Consider the following 15,893-nt stretch of genomic DNA (forward strand, 5'->3'; position numbering starts at 1 on the left):
ACAATTATCTCTGTCATTGCTTCCTCTGAGCTGAGCTCACGCATCGCTGCATAGTGTGTGTTCTTTGGCTAAAATTTTATAATACAGGACTAAAAACTGACTCAAAGTACTGACCATCCATCACTGTCAGCTGCGTTCACGTTCACTCCGAAGTCCAGCAGAAACTTTACAATATGGTGATGTCCAGCGCAGACAGCATTATGAAGAGGAGTTATGCCTTCATCATTGGGCATACTGGGATTTTCCACCTAAAAGTCAAATATTGAGGAAAGATACATAATATTATTAAAATGAACTTAACTCTTATGCTGAACTTTGGCACAAATGTCCCAACAGAACAACAGCTACAGCAACAGTGAGTATTGGTCTTGAGAAACCCTTGTAGAGGGCACTGTAGAAGTGCCTGACTTCCCTGCAAGAGGCAGGAGACTGCAACATTTTGCAAATCATTGATATTTAGCCTCAGGACATTACCCATTCAAACCTTGTTCTGGATGTGAAGCTTTTGAATGAGAGTAACGGATATGATTTACAGTTTAAAAAGTCTGTAAGCACTTTTGTCCAGTATCCATGAAGGAAATGTGTCAGTAGTGGATATAGATTTCATCTAAAAACGTATAACTTTGTTCTCAGGAGCTCTGTGCATAGTGTGTCCTCAACAAGTCTGCACACCTGACAACTGAGACCACTTTTCCATGACAGTATTGCTGAGGAACAAAGATATCATACTTAACTAATTTATATTGTCCTCATGGTATTGAAAGCTTCATACTCTTCTTATTGAAAGCAGATCTATTGAGGCAGTCTGTGTGTGGGTGTCCAGTATTTGTGGGTATTTAAAAATATTTCTTTTTTACATAAGCAACATTTATTTTTTTCATTCAACACAAATGTAGAAACGCACAAAGTCACAGCATTTTAGACGTGGATTTTTTTTTCAAAATGCCGATGAAGACTCCAGAATAAGATTTAAACTGTTTGGACAGGATTAGACCACACTTCAGTACTGAACAGTAGGGTTCTACACTATCAATTATTAATCAATACTTCACAGACCCCAACATTTTAAATACCGCAAAGGCCATACTTATGTACTCTTCAGGTTTAAGGCTTTCCTAAGAAAGAGGTCATAGTTTGAGGTCATAGAAAGAGGTTAACCACTCTGACCTGATTTTCAGCTTCAGCATAAAATCCTCATTGCGCATACGATGATCTGTTTTATGTTGATATCAAACCTATCGGTCCACTCTGTGGGATCCAAACCTAAACCAATACTAGCAAGGTAATCTACTAAATTTTTACTGCTGCCTGAGAGAAGAAAATTCAAGGTCAATGGACTACACTGACGAATGTTGTTTTATGAGTTTAATATTCATAGGGTACAAAGGACACTTTTCAGTGGACTTTGGTTATTTTCTGCCTATAATCCTATCAGTTATTATCCCATTACTACAGCCTTAGAATTTTATTTTTATAAATCAACATTTTCCAGTTCTTTCCCTTTACACTTCCAACTGTCTGAGAAGAGATGTATCTTTAAATTGACAAATCTTTTTTTTGACTGTAGGACTTGTAAGTTTGTCTAATCCTCTTGAAGAGCATAAGATGGATTTGGAACTGCCGATGTTGGTCTAATATTTGATTTACTGAGCTTTACAAATAGTACTTGACTTGATTCAGCGGAGAAGACAATAATACTCACAAAATGAACAGTATTAAACAATTATTAAACATATGTTTTACCTCATAGATGATTCTCTGCACCAGATCAAACTCTCCCTCTAACGACGCATCCAGCAGCAAGGCGAGAGGGTTAAACTTGACTCGGAGACCGTGGCCTGTCCGCTCAGAGGACGGCTTCTTCAGGTTTGTTCGCTTCGCCTGCAGTACGCAGGGAGAAAGGATGTGTTGACAGTTGAGAACAGAAATTGCCAAGCAGACACTTAGTGCTTAAGTAAGCACATTAGCCTTAAGAGAGAACAGTTATTTTCATTTTATTATATTTGGGTTTCAGGAAAATAAAGGAAATACACCCATACAGAAACATGCTGAGAAACAAGTGAGGTGGACAGAATATTTTGGGCTGTAGTACTGTAAGGGGAGAGGTGTACAATGTAGCTAATGGGAGCTCAAGTTTTAATGTGTTTATTTGACATCCAGGAAACTAATATCTATCCCCACCTTAGGCAGCGGAGGAGGTGCAGGAGGTGATGGAGAGGCCTGGCCTACAGAGTTGTTTGTAGGACTAGATCCTCTCTGTTTGTTGTTATTCTGGTCCTCTGGCCTATCAGGTGAAGGGAATGGGCTGGGCTGGGTTGACGGAGAGACATTATTGGTAGTTTCCGATGTTGCCGTTGATTCTTTGGACGTTTCTATGGAAATGGAAGGAGGGGACAAGCGTCGGGAGTCCGAGTTCAGGTTCTGGACTTTGCCCTCCACAGCTGCCACACTGATGTGTTTGTCACCAGGTTCTACATTCCCATTGGCTGAATGGATGTTGTCCATTTCACCCAAAAGACATTCGGGCTGGTAGAAAGTGTTGCCTGGAAATTAGGCAATTTAAGCATCATTTAACTCAACAGTACCATTAGGTCAAACGTAAAATACATCTTAACACTGTAAACCAGCTTTTATCATCATATCTGTGCATTTTACCTGAGCCTCCTTCCATTCCTCCTGCCAGTGTGTTGAATCTGCAGAAGAGAAATCCGCATAAGTGTAGAATTTATAAATTAATTTATTAATTCATAAAAAATGTTTAATCTCTAAGGGCGGAGTGTACCACTGACCTCTGGTAGAGAAGTTTCTGGATGTTTGGGCCCTGTGGGCCCTCTGGTTCAGTGATTGAGCTGCGTTTCTTCAGCGGCCGTGGGGCGTTGCTGAGGCGTCTGCGAAGGACCTCCAGGTCAGCATCACTCTGGTAACGGAGCTGGGAGTGGGCTGTGGAAGCAGAAACAGTGGGACTCTGTAATGTTTACAATTACACGTGTCTTCTTACGCCATCTATTTATGTCAATGTTCTTAATAATGGTCCTAGGTATCACTTATTTGGCACAACACACATTTATACTTTTTTCCAATTCAAGACCATTTATTCTTTCAAAGGAAACATGTTAACTTAAAAAATTACACAAATAATCATCTTATCAGATAGGAGCAGAATTAGCAGATTTATGGTAGCATGCGCGCTGTTTGAATCTAATTCATGCTCTGGTACCTACCAACTGGGGTGAGCTTTGTGGGACTGAGGGGACGAGGGATGTTATCTACGCTTGGCGGAGGAATAATTTGCCCATCACTGCTCTCTCCTCCTCGTTTTCCTCCTTCCTTATCTGTTACATCCTCTCCTCCTGCTCTCACTCCTCCTCCTCCCTGGAGGAAAGGGACAGGGGACGGAGAGGTGGAGGCCGTGGGGAGGATAGGTTTGCCATAGACTGTAGAGAGAAAGGGAAAGGGACAGATATTGATTTATTTTCCCTTGAGGGGATTGTAACAATTATTACAAAACCAGCTTGAGCCTAAATATACATTCCAACCTCTAATTTAATCTGTCATTTAATTACCTGCTTTGACGGTAGTTCTATTGCTGAGGGATCCATAATTTTTAGCCTGAGGCTGCTGGAGGTACATGCTGTAGATGGAGCTGCTGTTCATGGTGGCAGGACCCTTCCTGGGGGACTGGGGCCTGGAGGGATGGTCTGGGACGTAGGGGCGTACGGCCACAGCTGGAGGGGGATCTGTTCGCTCTGTTTGTGGGGACAGTGGAGAAGGCTGGGCTGTGTGCGGAAAAATGTAAGATATAGAATTAACATGATAAAACATATTTTTCCAAACTATTCATCTAAATAAATTCTTAGTAAGACAACGACCAATGTAACTTGAAACAACTCTCGTTTAATGACCTTGGTTTGAATTAGGAGGTACAGAGATACGATGTTGTATTTGCTGTGAGGAGGAGGAGGATGATGAAGAGGAAGATGACGGGGCGTTGGCAACGTTAGATCGACGCCAGCCCAGTGTACCAGGGGCAGAGCGGGGCAGGGAGCTGGTGGCACAGTGATGCCCTGCCGCCTGGTGGGTGGCACTGGGGTAGGTACCGTAACCAGAGGGAAGCTGGTGGGAGAAGGAGATACAGGAGTAGAAATGGAGAGAGAATTTGAAAATGAGTGACCAAACAGCCTCATTAAAGATGGAGAATTTTCTCCAGAGATATTTCTTGGGTTTGGAAAGTTCACATTTACTCAGCTGGCCTTCAAAGTGGCAGATAAGGATGACTATTTGAATATTTAAAAGGGACTTACTTGAACTAATTTTATTAAAGAATTCATGAGAATATATAATATTGTAGTATGATGACGATGATGTTCATATTATCTCTCAATGTCTAGAGTATAAACACTACCTGTTCTGGACTGGTCCTCCAATCGGACACACTCTTACTGATGCTAGGCCATGATGCTTCATTGGCTAAATGGAGAGAGAGGGAGTTGGTGAGAAAGGGACAAAGATTACAACAGGAAAGGCGATTAAGGAGAGGGAGTGATGAAGACAGACACAAACAGAGGAACCCTCAGTGTGTTGAAAGTAGTAAGAGGTAAGATGGTAGTTGTAGGAGCAGGAGACGCTGAAAGAACAGCAAAAAGTGTCTGTTTGTTAGAAAATTTCAAATTACATTTACATAGCAGTATGACACTCAAATAGTTAAATAGTAGTGTAAAAATAAAGTCAATAAAATAAATGCATAGTGTTATCTGTGGTAATATTGACTCTTAATGCTTTACAATACAAGTCACATCTACCCATTCACAGCCATCAGGGGCAACTTCAAGCTTAATAACTTGCCCAAGGAAACATCAGCATTCAGACTGGAGGAGGTCAGGATCATACAACCACGCGTTAGCACGTGACCCCCCCCCCCCCCCCCCCCACACACACACACCTCTCTCTCTCTGTCTCTCTCTCAATTCAATTTCAAAATTCAAGCCTCAACATAACAAATAGTGTTACATAACAAGACAAGCACTTAATTGCTTAACAGCCACTCTCCATGTTCAGATTGGGGATAACTGTCTATTTCCAACAGTAAATATAATTTACTTCGCTTTTGCATCATGAGCTTGGTTAACAAATGTATCTATAATGTTGTTGTTGCAATGGTAACTGGTAAATGTTTATCTGAGAATTAAAAAGGCAAACATTTGCAGTAACTGACAGTCGTTCGATTGACTTTTGGGTGCTGTTCAACGGCATCTTTCATCAACAATTACACTGGGTGGTTGTTTAATGAAGGAAACCCAACAACACATTTCAGAACCCAGACAAAACCATTTGCCTTGAAGGTTTAAAGCCCACTTGACTGACTGTGCTAAAATAGCTTTTAAATAAATGAGCCCAATGCTGTAAACGAAAGTATCAGCTGGGGTGTGAAGTTGCAGTTTAACCCAACCTGCTCCACAAAAAAAATTCTAAAGTAGTATTTCAAATGCCAGGTAGACTTTTCCTTATAGCATAAGCAATGGCCTAGTTGAATATAATTGTAAAATCCTCTAAAAATTAATTTTGTACTTTGTGGTTCATTAAGAGGTTAAAACTCCACTTCATGTTGGCTTTTTGTCTATTCATCATCTATTGTCAAAGTATGATTTTAATCTGTTACCTAATCGTTTGGCTCAGCGATCAATGGTGCAACAGCGTCACAACTCGGGCACATATCTGCAGTTTACCAGACTAATACTGATTGACTATTGAACCTGGGTGTCCTGCAGTCAGTGCAGTAATCTGTGATGTACAACCTGTTGACTGCCGCTGTAACCTGCTGACCTCAGGAAGACAACATTCATGAGAGGAAGTAAACAGCTTTGTGGAAACCTGGCCATCTGCCTGAGAGCCCAGATTAGTTGTAGTCACTGCCTAAGAGGAAACGGTACAGGCCTTTGCATTTCCTGCATTACATTACCCAACTGCTAGCTGGCTAAACTCTTGCCTCTGTGGTCTCTAGACACCAACAGTAATGTTAATATTAGCCTCCAAGTTGCTATTGCCTAGCCACAGTCTTGTAAACATTTAAGACTTGAATAGCACACTGTATAAACGACTTCCTACACAGCAACCAAAAGCTCACACGTTCTATATAATGGTGAGAAAATACTGGATGGAGTGGGATAGAGCTCCAGAAGTACCCTAATGAAACAGAGTCTTTTTTATCAGCACCTCTAGAGCATATTAACAAGACAAGACTATTGTAAGTCACCACCCAGCCAAGAGATAGATAAGCTTATTACCCATAAACTTTAAACTCAAATTAAACAAACTAGATAATTAATTAGCTTTAGAGGTGACGGTAAGTGGATATTGTTACTTTTGGACAGAGCCAGACTAGTTCCTTTGTTTGAGATAAGCTCATTTGCTGACAGCTGTGGCGACGCATTTAACAAACAGACACAAGAGTGGCATCAGTCTACTTGTGGCAAGACAATAAATAAGCATATTTCCCAAAATGTCTAACTATTTAATATTCAGTGTTTAATTAATTCCACGTGTTTTATAATACCCTACATTACACCTACGTATCTAGCTATATCCAGAAATAATTGATTGTGAAAAGTCTTTCTTTGTAACAGACGCATGAGAAGCATTTGAGGCCAATTGGTCATTACGAAAAAACATATAAATATATATAAAACAACCTAAAATGTCAGAAACCACTTTTGACATGTGCTTTCACTTTTTAGTGGGAGCTGTGGTTTATGATCTTAACAGCAGCCAGTCACCAGGGGGCAATCCAGATGCTTTGGCTTCAGTTTTAGGGTGTCGCCCAGTCAGTCCTCTTTATATAGAGATCTAACACTTCACCCACCTCCCAATCGGCAAATTGATAAGTATATAATGAGTACATTTTCATTTTTGGGTGAACTATCCCTTTAATCTCTGATGATTGCAACAACAGCTGCCAGATGCTCCTTTAAAAATCTCAAACACACATACACACACATTATAATATATACCACATTATATATAGTGTACCTCAGACTTCCTGTCATTCATCTGCTGTGCCTGCCTGCCCAGCATACTATTGACATAAGTTACAACAATGTATTTTCCGAATTATATAAGCAGGGATAATAAATAAAGCCGTGGCATTTGCTGTTGCTCATCAAGACCACAATGGGATTTGTGACCTTGTTGGTTAAAGAAACTTATAAACACAAAAGTTACACTAAGTGAGTAGAAATTGTATCCTTATTCAAGCCATGGTGTAATGATGTTTAACCATAAGCAACAGTAGTGTCTCAATATTCTCGCATTAACCCGATTAGGCCAATAATCAGAATAAGACAGTGTCATGTTAACTGCATTTTCTGATTAGCTTAACTTTAATAAATACATACTCTGAATAAGCAATAATTGAACTCAGACTTGTGTTGTATTCCGTACTTAGTCACATTATGTAGATGTATATCTATTCTCAAAGGAATTTTCACACCTTCAGTCACCGACTTCTTGATGACACATGCCCTGGGTGTAACCAAGACGGAAAAATAAAAAGGACATGTACCTTTTGTAACATTTAAGAGAAAACCCCCCAAATGGTATATGGTAGCATCGTACATGGTTGCGCTTTTAAAACAGGCAGAATACAGTGGGATGTAACAAAGTGAGTCGAAATCAGGAACATGTATGATGAATGGAATATTCTATTTCCAAATAATGTCTACACCATAATCCAAACAATGTTGTCTTCTGAAGAAGATCAGTGGCTGGAATATTGCTTTCCACGTAAAAAGACTCAATATGTGTTTGAATGTGAATATGATTCCTGACAAGGAAAATTATTTCATCATTCTATTTTGTCACCTTTGGGCAGATTTTTCAGACTTCGTATGTAAACTGAAGGTGATGAATTCACTGTATTGAACCATCTAAAATCGAACATAGAATAACTGCACAGGAGACTAAGTCCAGGCTGTGGTTTGCCCTCAGTATATTGTCTTATGCTGTCCTTTCTAACCCTGAGCAGCTGCTGGATATCAGATGTCCTGTCGGTGTCCTCATACACGTGACCCTCACATTCTGAGGTCACTTTCTGTAGCTGACTCAATTATGTTCTCTCTCTAAACCATCTGTTCTGTATAGTTAGACATGACACAGACTGTATGGTTTCAATGCAACCTTCGATGTTTCAGGGTCATTCAAACATATATATATATATACTGTGTAAGTGCATTGAGATAATATATATTATGATTTGGCACTATACAAATTCCATTGAATTGAATTGAACTTGTGAAATCACAGACTGGTGATGACAGATTCTACTATTAACACGCCCACTACACCCTGACATGTGTATGGAAGAGTGAGTAACCAGGTGCTGCTAATCTATCACTGCAGCTACAGGTGAGTAAGTTTCTCTAGCCCCTTCTACGGACTCACTGTTGTCACTGTCGACCCCCTGAGGGGACCCTGGTCCCTCCCACGTCTCTGTGGGTTCAGACAGGACGATGTCTAAATCTGACACTTTCCACTGGCTGGGAGGATTCCTGCTGCCATTCCTGTCCTCCTCTGTGCAGCCACACCCACAACCACATTAACAACCACCAAAACGACAACAACGACATGCACAACAGAGACATGGCCACGGCGACATCATCATAATGATGCCACAGGACGGTTACAGCAACAGTCACAACACCACCACCACGACATCAACAAATGACAAAACAATAATCAGTGACGTACACATCCACATTTAGGGTGACGTCAACAACAACAGATGAGGGGAAAGGAAGACGAGGAGCAAAAAGACAGAGAAAGGAAGTAGAAGGACAGTGAGTTAGAGCTTGGACAGACATATCAGACAGTGCAGCCAGAAAAAATCAAGTAAAAGACAGGAAATTATTTTGGACCAACCTGAGAGGGAACGGGTATGGCTGAGTGGGGTGGGTTTGGGTGGAGGGTCAGCTGGCAGGTGGTAACCCGCCTCCTGTCTCCCCTCCGCTGGAACCTGGATGTAGGGGCAGACAGCTGCCACCCGACCCAAAACTCCACCAGCAGGATGGGAAGAGGACTGAGGCGAGGACAGGCCTCCTCCATTTATACGGCTTAACTAGAGGAGTCAAGACACAGAGTGAGACATCAACTTAGGCTGTCAGGACAAATTTGAGGTGTTTCTACATACTGTTTAGCCATGAAATTAAAAATCCATGTTAAGCAGTAAAGTTTTGTACTTCAGCTCTCTTCTTGTGCAAGCGTTCTCGCAGATCTCCGATGCGTTGATCCATCACTGTCACCTGGGTGTTCCTCTTGTTTAGCAGCTCCTTGTTCTGGGACAACTTGCTGCTCTGCTCCAGGTTATGGCGGTTACGAGCCTTAAACACAGCAGACAGAAATACACGGTGCTTACATGCTCAAGTCACTGAAAACGGTTTCTAGGTCAAAGAAATGACGTGGGAAGTGTCATTTACCTGCAGCTCCTGGTAGAGTTTCCTCAGCTCCAGTGCTGCAGGGCCCGACAGGGGCGACCCTTTCTGGCCTGTGGTGGTACCATGGCCCCCCGTGGGTGCCCCCTGAGGCGGCGCAGAGTGAAACTGAATGCGCCCTTTCCTCAAATCCTCCAACTGCTGAGTCAACTGGTGAAGCAGTTTAACACAGAGCTCAACAACAACAACTCATATGACACTTAGGTTTCATCCATATTTATATGTTTTCATTTGAAAATAGTGTTTTCAAACTAAAATGATCTCTCTCCATAAAAGCGTTTTGGCTCTAGATTCAATTTGAATTCCCATCCACACTAAGACACCTGAAAACACATATCATATGAGCACTCACTTACACTGGGCATGCGCATGCAGATGTGAAGGTATGCACGTGTCGGCGTACACAGGAATTGTTTGATTACTAGCTCATCTATTATGCATGTAAGTATTTGTATCGTTGTAGAGTGCATAATTTAACTGAATAACAGCCATTAGAATAATCTGAATAACAGACAACTCCAGACAAGCCTCAGCATTACCTGGTCAACTCGGACCACTGCAGACTGCAGCTCCGCCTGCTTCTCCTGAAACAAGCTGCTCACATGGTCTATCTCGGCAGCTGCAGACGGGAGAGAAGTCAGATATATTCACAGTGAATGAGATCACTGCTGATATCTCCATTTTGTGAGAAGTGTGTATGCATCTACAGCAATATGTATACATATTTTATTCACAGCAAATATTTGTCTATATGAGTCCCTGAATACATCATAGGAACATCATATGAAAAGTCAAAGAATACACACTGTATAGTGCTGTTTTGCACATGCTCCCTTCATGTTTCAGTAGATTAGATTCATTGTCTTTTTAATATTTATAGTCATAAACTGCAGTTGCTGTAATCACAGTCATCATCCTGTGTGTTCAGTGGGTTTAGGCTTACAGAGGTTTCCGTTGATCAGTTTACTGTAGTCCACTTGTCCCCTCATGGCTCGGATCTTTTTCAGCTTTGCTTCCTGAGTCTCTACTCGCTCCTTCAGCCGCTGCAGCTTCTCAGCTTCAGACTAAACCAGAGAGAAGAACACAAACCACCTGGGATAAAGGTCCATTTGCATTTTCATCTCATTAGCTACTGAAATATCAACAAAAAACTAAATAACTGTGTCTCCATAACTCGGGTGGAATAAACAGGGCTTGTTTAAAATGTTAAGTTTGCCATATCCATTCAGTTAGCAGTTGGAACTTGGCAGCCAGTATGTACAGAATAAATTACAGAGACAATTTGAATGGACATATGACCATGTGTGCTGTATTGGAGATAACTTGAAAAAATGTTAACCTCTCCTTGAGACTGATAGAAGACATAAGAATCCCACCTGTGTCTGTCCCTGGTTGGATCTGCCTCCCTGATGAAGATACCTCAGTCTCTGCTCCTACAGGAAAAAGAGGACATGATGACTTTGGAGATTTTCATAGATTTACAGCTACATTTTCTGCTGTATAGACTTGTTGGCATTGGCACCAGACTTATTGCTATAAATATTTCTTTCATCATCCAAAACCTACACCTCCTCTCTCCCTCTATTGCAGATAGTGTCTCTCACTTGAAAGTCCTGGGAACCTGTTTTCTCTATTTTTACTATGGCCCTGTTCAGATATTAACATTTGTCTTGAGTGATCTGATCGTAAATGAACTTTTTGCTTAGGCTGCACAGTGGCTCTAATGTAAATAATGAGACACAGGTATATTCAAATCCATTATGCACACACAATCCCTAAAGGGCACTAAACAAGCTGATAGGAGAATGCTTCACAGTACAGATGGATAATGATCCAAGACTAAGTTAACCAAGAGTATCTCCAGGCAAATAAATATTTCCCTGTAATAAAAATAAATAAAGCAGAGGAATCACTGCAGACAAAACTGAGACAGAACAACCCACAAACAAGCTGCAATTGAAACATCTGCAGTAGTGACCTGGCAAAGCATCTAATGGGCATAGGCTTCCTATGAGTTCCAGACTTCAGGCGTCGCTTTATATCTGTTTGTCAAATAGTTTTTGAGCCTCTGATAATAGAGGGATTATATATAAAAATGGCAAATCCTTGAATTGTTATCACATATTTTTTGTCAAACACCTTTAATTAAATCCTACAATTTTTTGTCATCTCAAGGATTTAGTTTTTCAAATAACGGAGGTATACTTAGAAAAAATGTTGTCACTGTTGAAATGGCCTACTGTCTGTAACTTTGGGAAAATGTGGCTACTGATTTTTGTTGAAATGTAGGCATTTATGTAATAAACCTCCTCACACATTATAAAACAAAAATCCTGCAATCCTGCAGAGAAAGAGGAGAGCAAGAGATGGATAGATAGATGGCGAGAGAGATAGATAGATAAAGAGAGAGAGAGGAAGAGAGATGCCATGTGCGATGCTGACTGAGGCAGTTTACACCTCTCTAGTGCTGGCACGTAGTACAGCTGACCTGTCTCTCTATCTCTCTCTCTCACACACACACACACACACACACACACACACACACACACACACACACACACACAAACACACACACACACACACACACAAACACACACACACACACACACACACACACACACACACAAATAGGGAAATGGAATGTTGGCAAGAACCCTCCCATCATTCAGTGGCACCAAACACACACATTCACACACATTCACACACACATTCACATAAACTTTCACACACATAATTCATTACATAACTGTAGCTCGTTTTGTTACATAGACAATGCTGCAAAAAGCATTTATGCACTTTTTTTTTACCTTTTATAAATGGAAATCCTAAAACCACTTTGAACCAATTATGGATCAGATAATGGAAACTGCCTCCACATGGCGGATGAGAGAGGGAAACACTTGAACACTGGAAGGAAACACTGGGGGATTGCTGATTGCTGCTTTAAAAATGCTGTATATCAGCATAAAGTAGCCACAATGGGTTTTGGAAAAAACAAAATAGGACAAATCAATGTTGGTATTTGAAAGTATAGTTTCCTTTGGAAAACATTTGTATTTGTTTTAGTCTAAGTGAAAATGCTTTCACATGAACAGAAGTTCTCAGAGTCAGGTTTGTGTTGGCTCACCCTGGTGACTCTTTCCTGGAGTACAATTCTACTTCAACTTCCATCTGTGGTTCCCCTGCTGACCTCACTTCCTGTAAAGTCAAAAGTCACTTCCTAACGTGGGAACCGGGGACGAGGGACCATGAGCTGTCTCTCTCTCTCACACACACACCAAGGTGAATGGTTGTCTATTGCATCAAATGGATTTTTTTTCTCCAGTCCCTAAACTCTGACCTGGATAACATGTTCTGTTTCAAAGGAAGACGTATGAGCCATCATCCACACACACACACACAAAAACACACACAAACACACACACACACACACACACACACACATACACACTCACATACACATACACACTCACACACATTCCTCCGAGGCCCCAGCTCCTGGGACTGACCTTTTCAGGCGGACTCTAACGTAGATAACCTTACAGTTCCTGACAGGTAATAGATTTAAGTTACCTTGGCGACCAGCATCTGTTGCTGAGCCTCTATCTGTTGCTGTTGTCTTGTGGCCATTTCCTGGAGCTCGGAGAGGGTCAGCTCCACACGGGGGATCTACACACACAAGGACACACACAAGAGTTGCATATATTAATTCAACCTCCCCCTGTGTATTTCTATGACACAGAGCTAAGATAAGGACTGACGACACAAGATGACACACAGCTGCAGACACACATCACCTCACACTTTAGGTCATTGAGCCGCCCCAGTCTGCTACAATGTTATTACCAGCAGCTGGTGGCCTTGTCAGCGGGACATATTGTAGTATTGGTTTGAGGGAAAATGTCCGCATCCTTTCTGCCTGGGTCATCACAGTGCTGTGACAACGACATCAACGGCTTGAAAAAATCTAATCACTGATTATGTGTCCTGATTTTTACTGTCAGAGCGGAACACCTTGTTAAGTGGCTGTACAGAACAAACATGTCTTTGATTACGTGATGAAATGCTTGTGCCTGTGTGTGTAAGGATGGCTTTTGGGGTGGGGTCATGGGCGGGGGGTGGGGGGGGATGCCTCTAGCAGACAACAGCGGAAGGTTTCAGCCCAGCTCCATCCTGCTATTGTGTTTGTTCACTCATGGATACACAAAGACAAACAGCATCTGGTCTGCTGCATTCATTTCCAGTAGGGAAGCAAGTTAATATACAAGTTTTCAAATTGTATCCAGTGGGAAATAATGAATCCACGACATAAAGGCAATAACCTAAATAACGCTGGAAGACTACTTCAACACCAGGGGGCTCTGTACTGTATCATGATAAACCATCACAACAGACCGGTTCGATTTGAACAGGCCTGGGGCCAAAGCTGAAAAAGTATAGTTTCTACCAAGATAAAACATTGCTGAAACTCAAGGAAACTCACAGTTCATTTAGTTTCAATCCAGAATTTATGAATTCCACCTACAGTAGAATTGTCTGATGACTTGGACTAAAATGAAACCCTGAGGAACCCCAAAATTAATCTGCCTTAAAGAATGTATTTCTGATCTCAGTGTGTGAAGGTTTTCATAGACTACAGTATGGCCAGTTTTGTAATGCTTGTTTTATGTCACTTCAAAAATATAATGTGTGGTGTGAAAGGGTACATTATGTGTTGAAGCAGTCTTACTATAGTAATGTAAACTTTTACACCAGCTACAGCTACACATGTTAATCAGTCAAAAGAGATCTTGAGCTGGAAGCTAGTTTGATTAAATGGTTTAATAATAATAATAATTCAACTGAGTTAAACATACTAAATTAAAATTGGATTGTGAGAAACCCATCTTCTCTACCTTAAACAAATGTCTCAGTAACTCTAAACAACCATATACTGTCAGCACTTTTAAATGGGAACTCTGCTATACTGCAGGTAAAATCTTGATATGGTTGAACTTGATTAACTGCCTGCACCAAGCATTGCCTTAAAATAACAGCTGTACATGAAAACTGTAGATACAGTATATCAGACTGTAGTACATTTCAAAAAATCTCCAATTCAAGAATATTGCCTTGAACAAAACCACACAGATTGAACTCATTATATGCCAGAGATTAGAGAGAATAGTTCAGAACTTTTAAATGCAATGGCACTGAGGCTTCCGTCAGTTTTGTTAAATGTTCAGAATACATCTTTAAAAACCTCTGTGGAATATTGAATGCCCTGACTCAGGGAGGAATCGGTGAAAAAGTCCATTACCCTGCACATAGCCCTGGGCTTTTGGCAATCCTTAGATAAGAAATCAGAAAAATGAATTAAACTCAGAGGCCATTTAATGGCTCCTGGGGGGGAAGCTGCAACTTGCAGCATTAGCACCTTGCTAAATATCAGCGTTGGTGATTAATGACACAGATGGTCACACTGTGTTACAGACAGCATCATTGCCTTCAGGCTAACACTCAGTGACATTATGCAGACACACAGTGTTCCAATGCATCATGTTTTAGACGAGGACATTATGCATGTTACACTGGTTTTCCCGTCAGTGGTTCCACATATTATTAGCTAACTGCTGAGCTATGGGAAACTGCAGATCCTCAGATCTTTGATGTGCATTATGCTAATGTACTCTGGTCCGCTGCTGTCAACTTAAAGATACCAAGCAGGGCCTGTATAATCAGATATCTAGAGAGAATATTGCCAACGGTGGTGTAGTGGGGATAGACTTTCACAACAAAACCTCCAGAAGCGTCACCACACAAACAAAAACTTTAGTTAACCTATCCATTACACCCATCCTGCCACAATATTTTTTATATGATGAGTGTTTGTTGACCTTGTCATAAGGGTGTAGATTTAATTATATGTTTAAGCACTGAGGTCATAGTTAGAGTTGGACATTACGTAACATATTATTTAGCTGATGTTATCCAAAGCGACTTACAATAATATATTATTTCAGCCCAAGTTACTATAATAATAATGTTAGTATTAAACATATCCCTGAATTAAATAATTTCTGACAATGTTAACAGAAAAATGTTATTGTTAGAAGTTACTGGCACTGATATTTTAATAATATCTGTAGATGTATGACTGTGGCGGGTTAAGGCTACCCCCCAGCAAGGATTAGTCCGATGTGGCCCGCCCATGATACACTAGTCTGATTTCTAGATCAGCGACCTTCTAAGAACAGGATAGTTCATGTTGCTCAAGTCATGCAAGATGTATAATACTCAAACAATAAGTTGTTAACTTGGTTACTTGGGGTCGTTTTTCTGGCCACCTAATGAATCTTAGTCTTGTGTAGTAGACCTGCATTACACTCAGGACAATCTCCTGAAATTATCCACAGGGGCAGTGTCTGAGAATGC

General features: G+C 40.9%; 1 protein-coding gene across 3 annotated transcripts in view; it reads right to left on the reverse strand.

The window, feature by feature from the left end:
* LOC133962145 (apoptosis-stimulating of p53 protein 1-like) overlaps positions 1 to 15,893 on the reverse strand; it is a 45,782-nt gene that overhangs the window by 3,848 nt on the left and 26,041 nt on the right. For all 3 annotated transcript variants that reach the window (XM_062397615.1, XM_062397614.1, XM_062397616.1), the window contains 16 exons: positions 13,053 to 13,148; positions 10,856 to 10,912; positions 10,423 to 10,543; positions 10,019 to 10,098; positions 9,465 to 9,629; positions 9,228 to 9,368; positions 8,911 to 9,106; positions 4,403 to 4,467; positions 3,903 to 4,113; positions 3,564 to 3,776; positions 3,222 to 3,434; positions 2,790 to 2,940; positions 2,656 to 2,693; positions 2,182 to 2,543; positions 1,744 to 1,881; positions 115 to 248 (listed from right to left, as the gene is read on the reverse strand). In XM_062397615.1, coding sequence (XP_062253599.1) covers positions 115 to 248; positions 1,744 to 1,881; positions 2,182 to 2,543; positions 2,656 to 2,693; positions 2,790 to 2,940; positions 3,222 to 3,434; positions 3,564 to 3,776; positions 3,903 to 4,113; positions 4,403 to 4,467; positions 8,911 to 9,106; positions 9,228 to 9,368; positions 9,465 to 9,629; positions 10,019 to 10,098; positions 10,423 to 10,543; positions 10,856 to 10,912; positions 13,053 to 13,148 — 2,381 coding nt within the window. The remainder of the gene's footprint in view (positions 1 to 114; positions 249 to 1,743; positions 1,882 to 2,181; positions 2,544 to 2,655; positions 2,694 to 2,789; positions 2,941 to 3,221; positions 3,435 to 3,563; positions 3,777 to 3,902; positions 4,114 to 4,402; positions 4,468 to 8,910; positions 9,107 to 9,227; positions 9,369 to 9,464; positions 9,630 to 10,018; positions 10,099 to 10,422; positions 10,544 to 10,855; positions 10,913 to 13,052; positions 13,149 to 15,893) is intronic.

The sequence above is a fragment of the Platichthys flesus genome, chromosome 10 (genome assembly GCF_949316205.1).
Source record: "Platichthys flesus chromosome 10, fPlaFle2.1, whole genome shotgun sequence".
NCBI classification, from domain to species: domain Eukaryota; kingdom Metazoa; phylum Chordata; class Actinopteri; order Pleuronectiformes; family Pleuronectidae; genus Platichthys; species Platichthys flesus.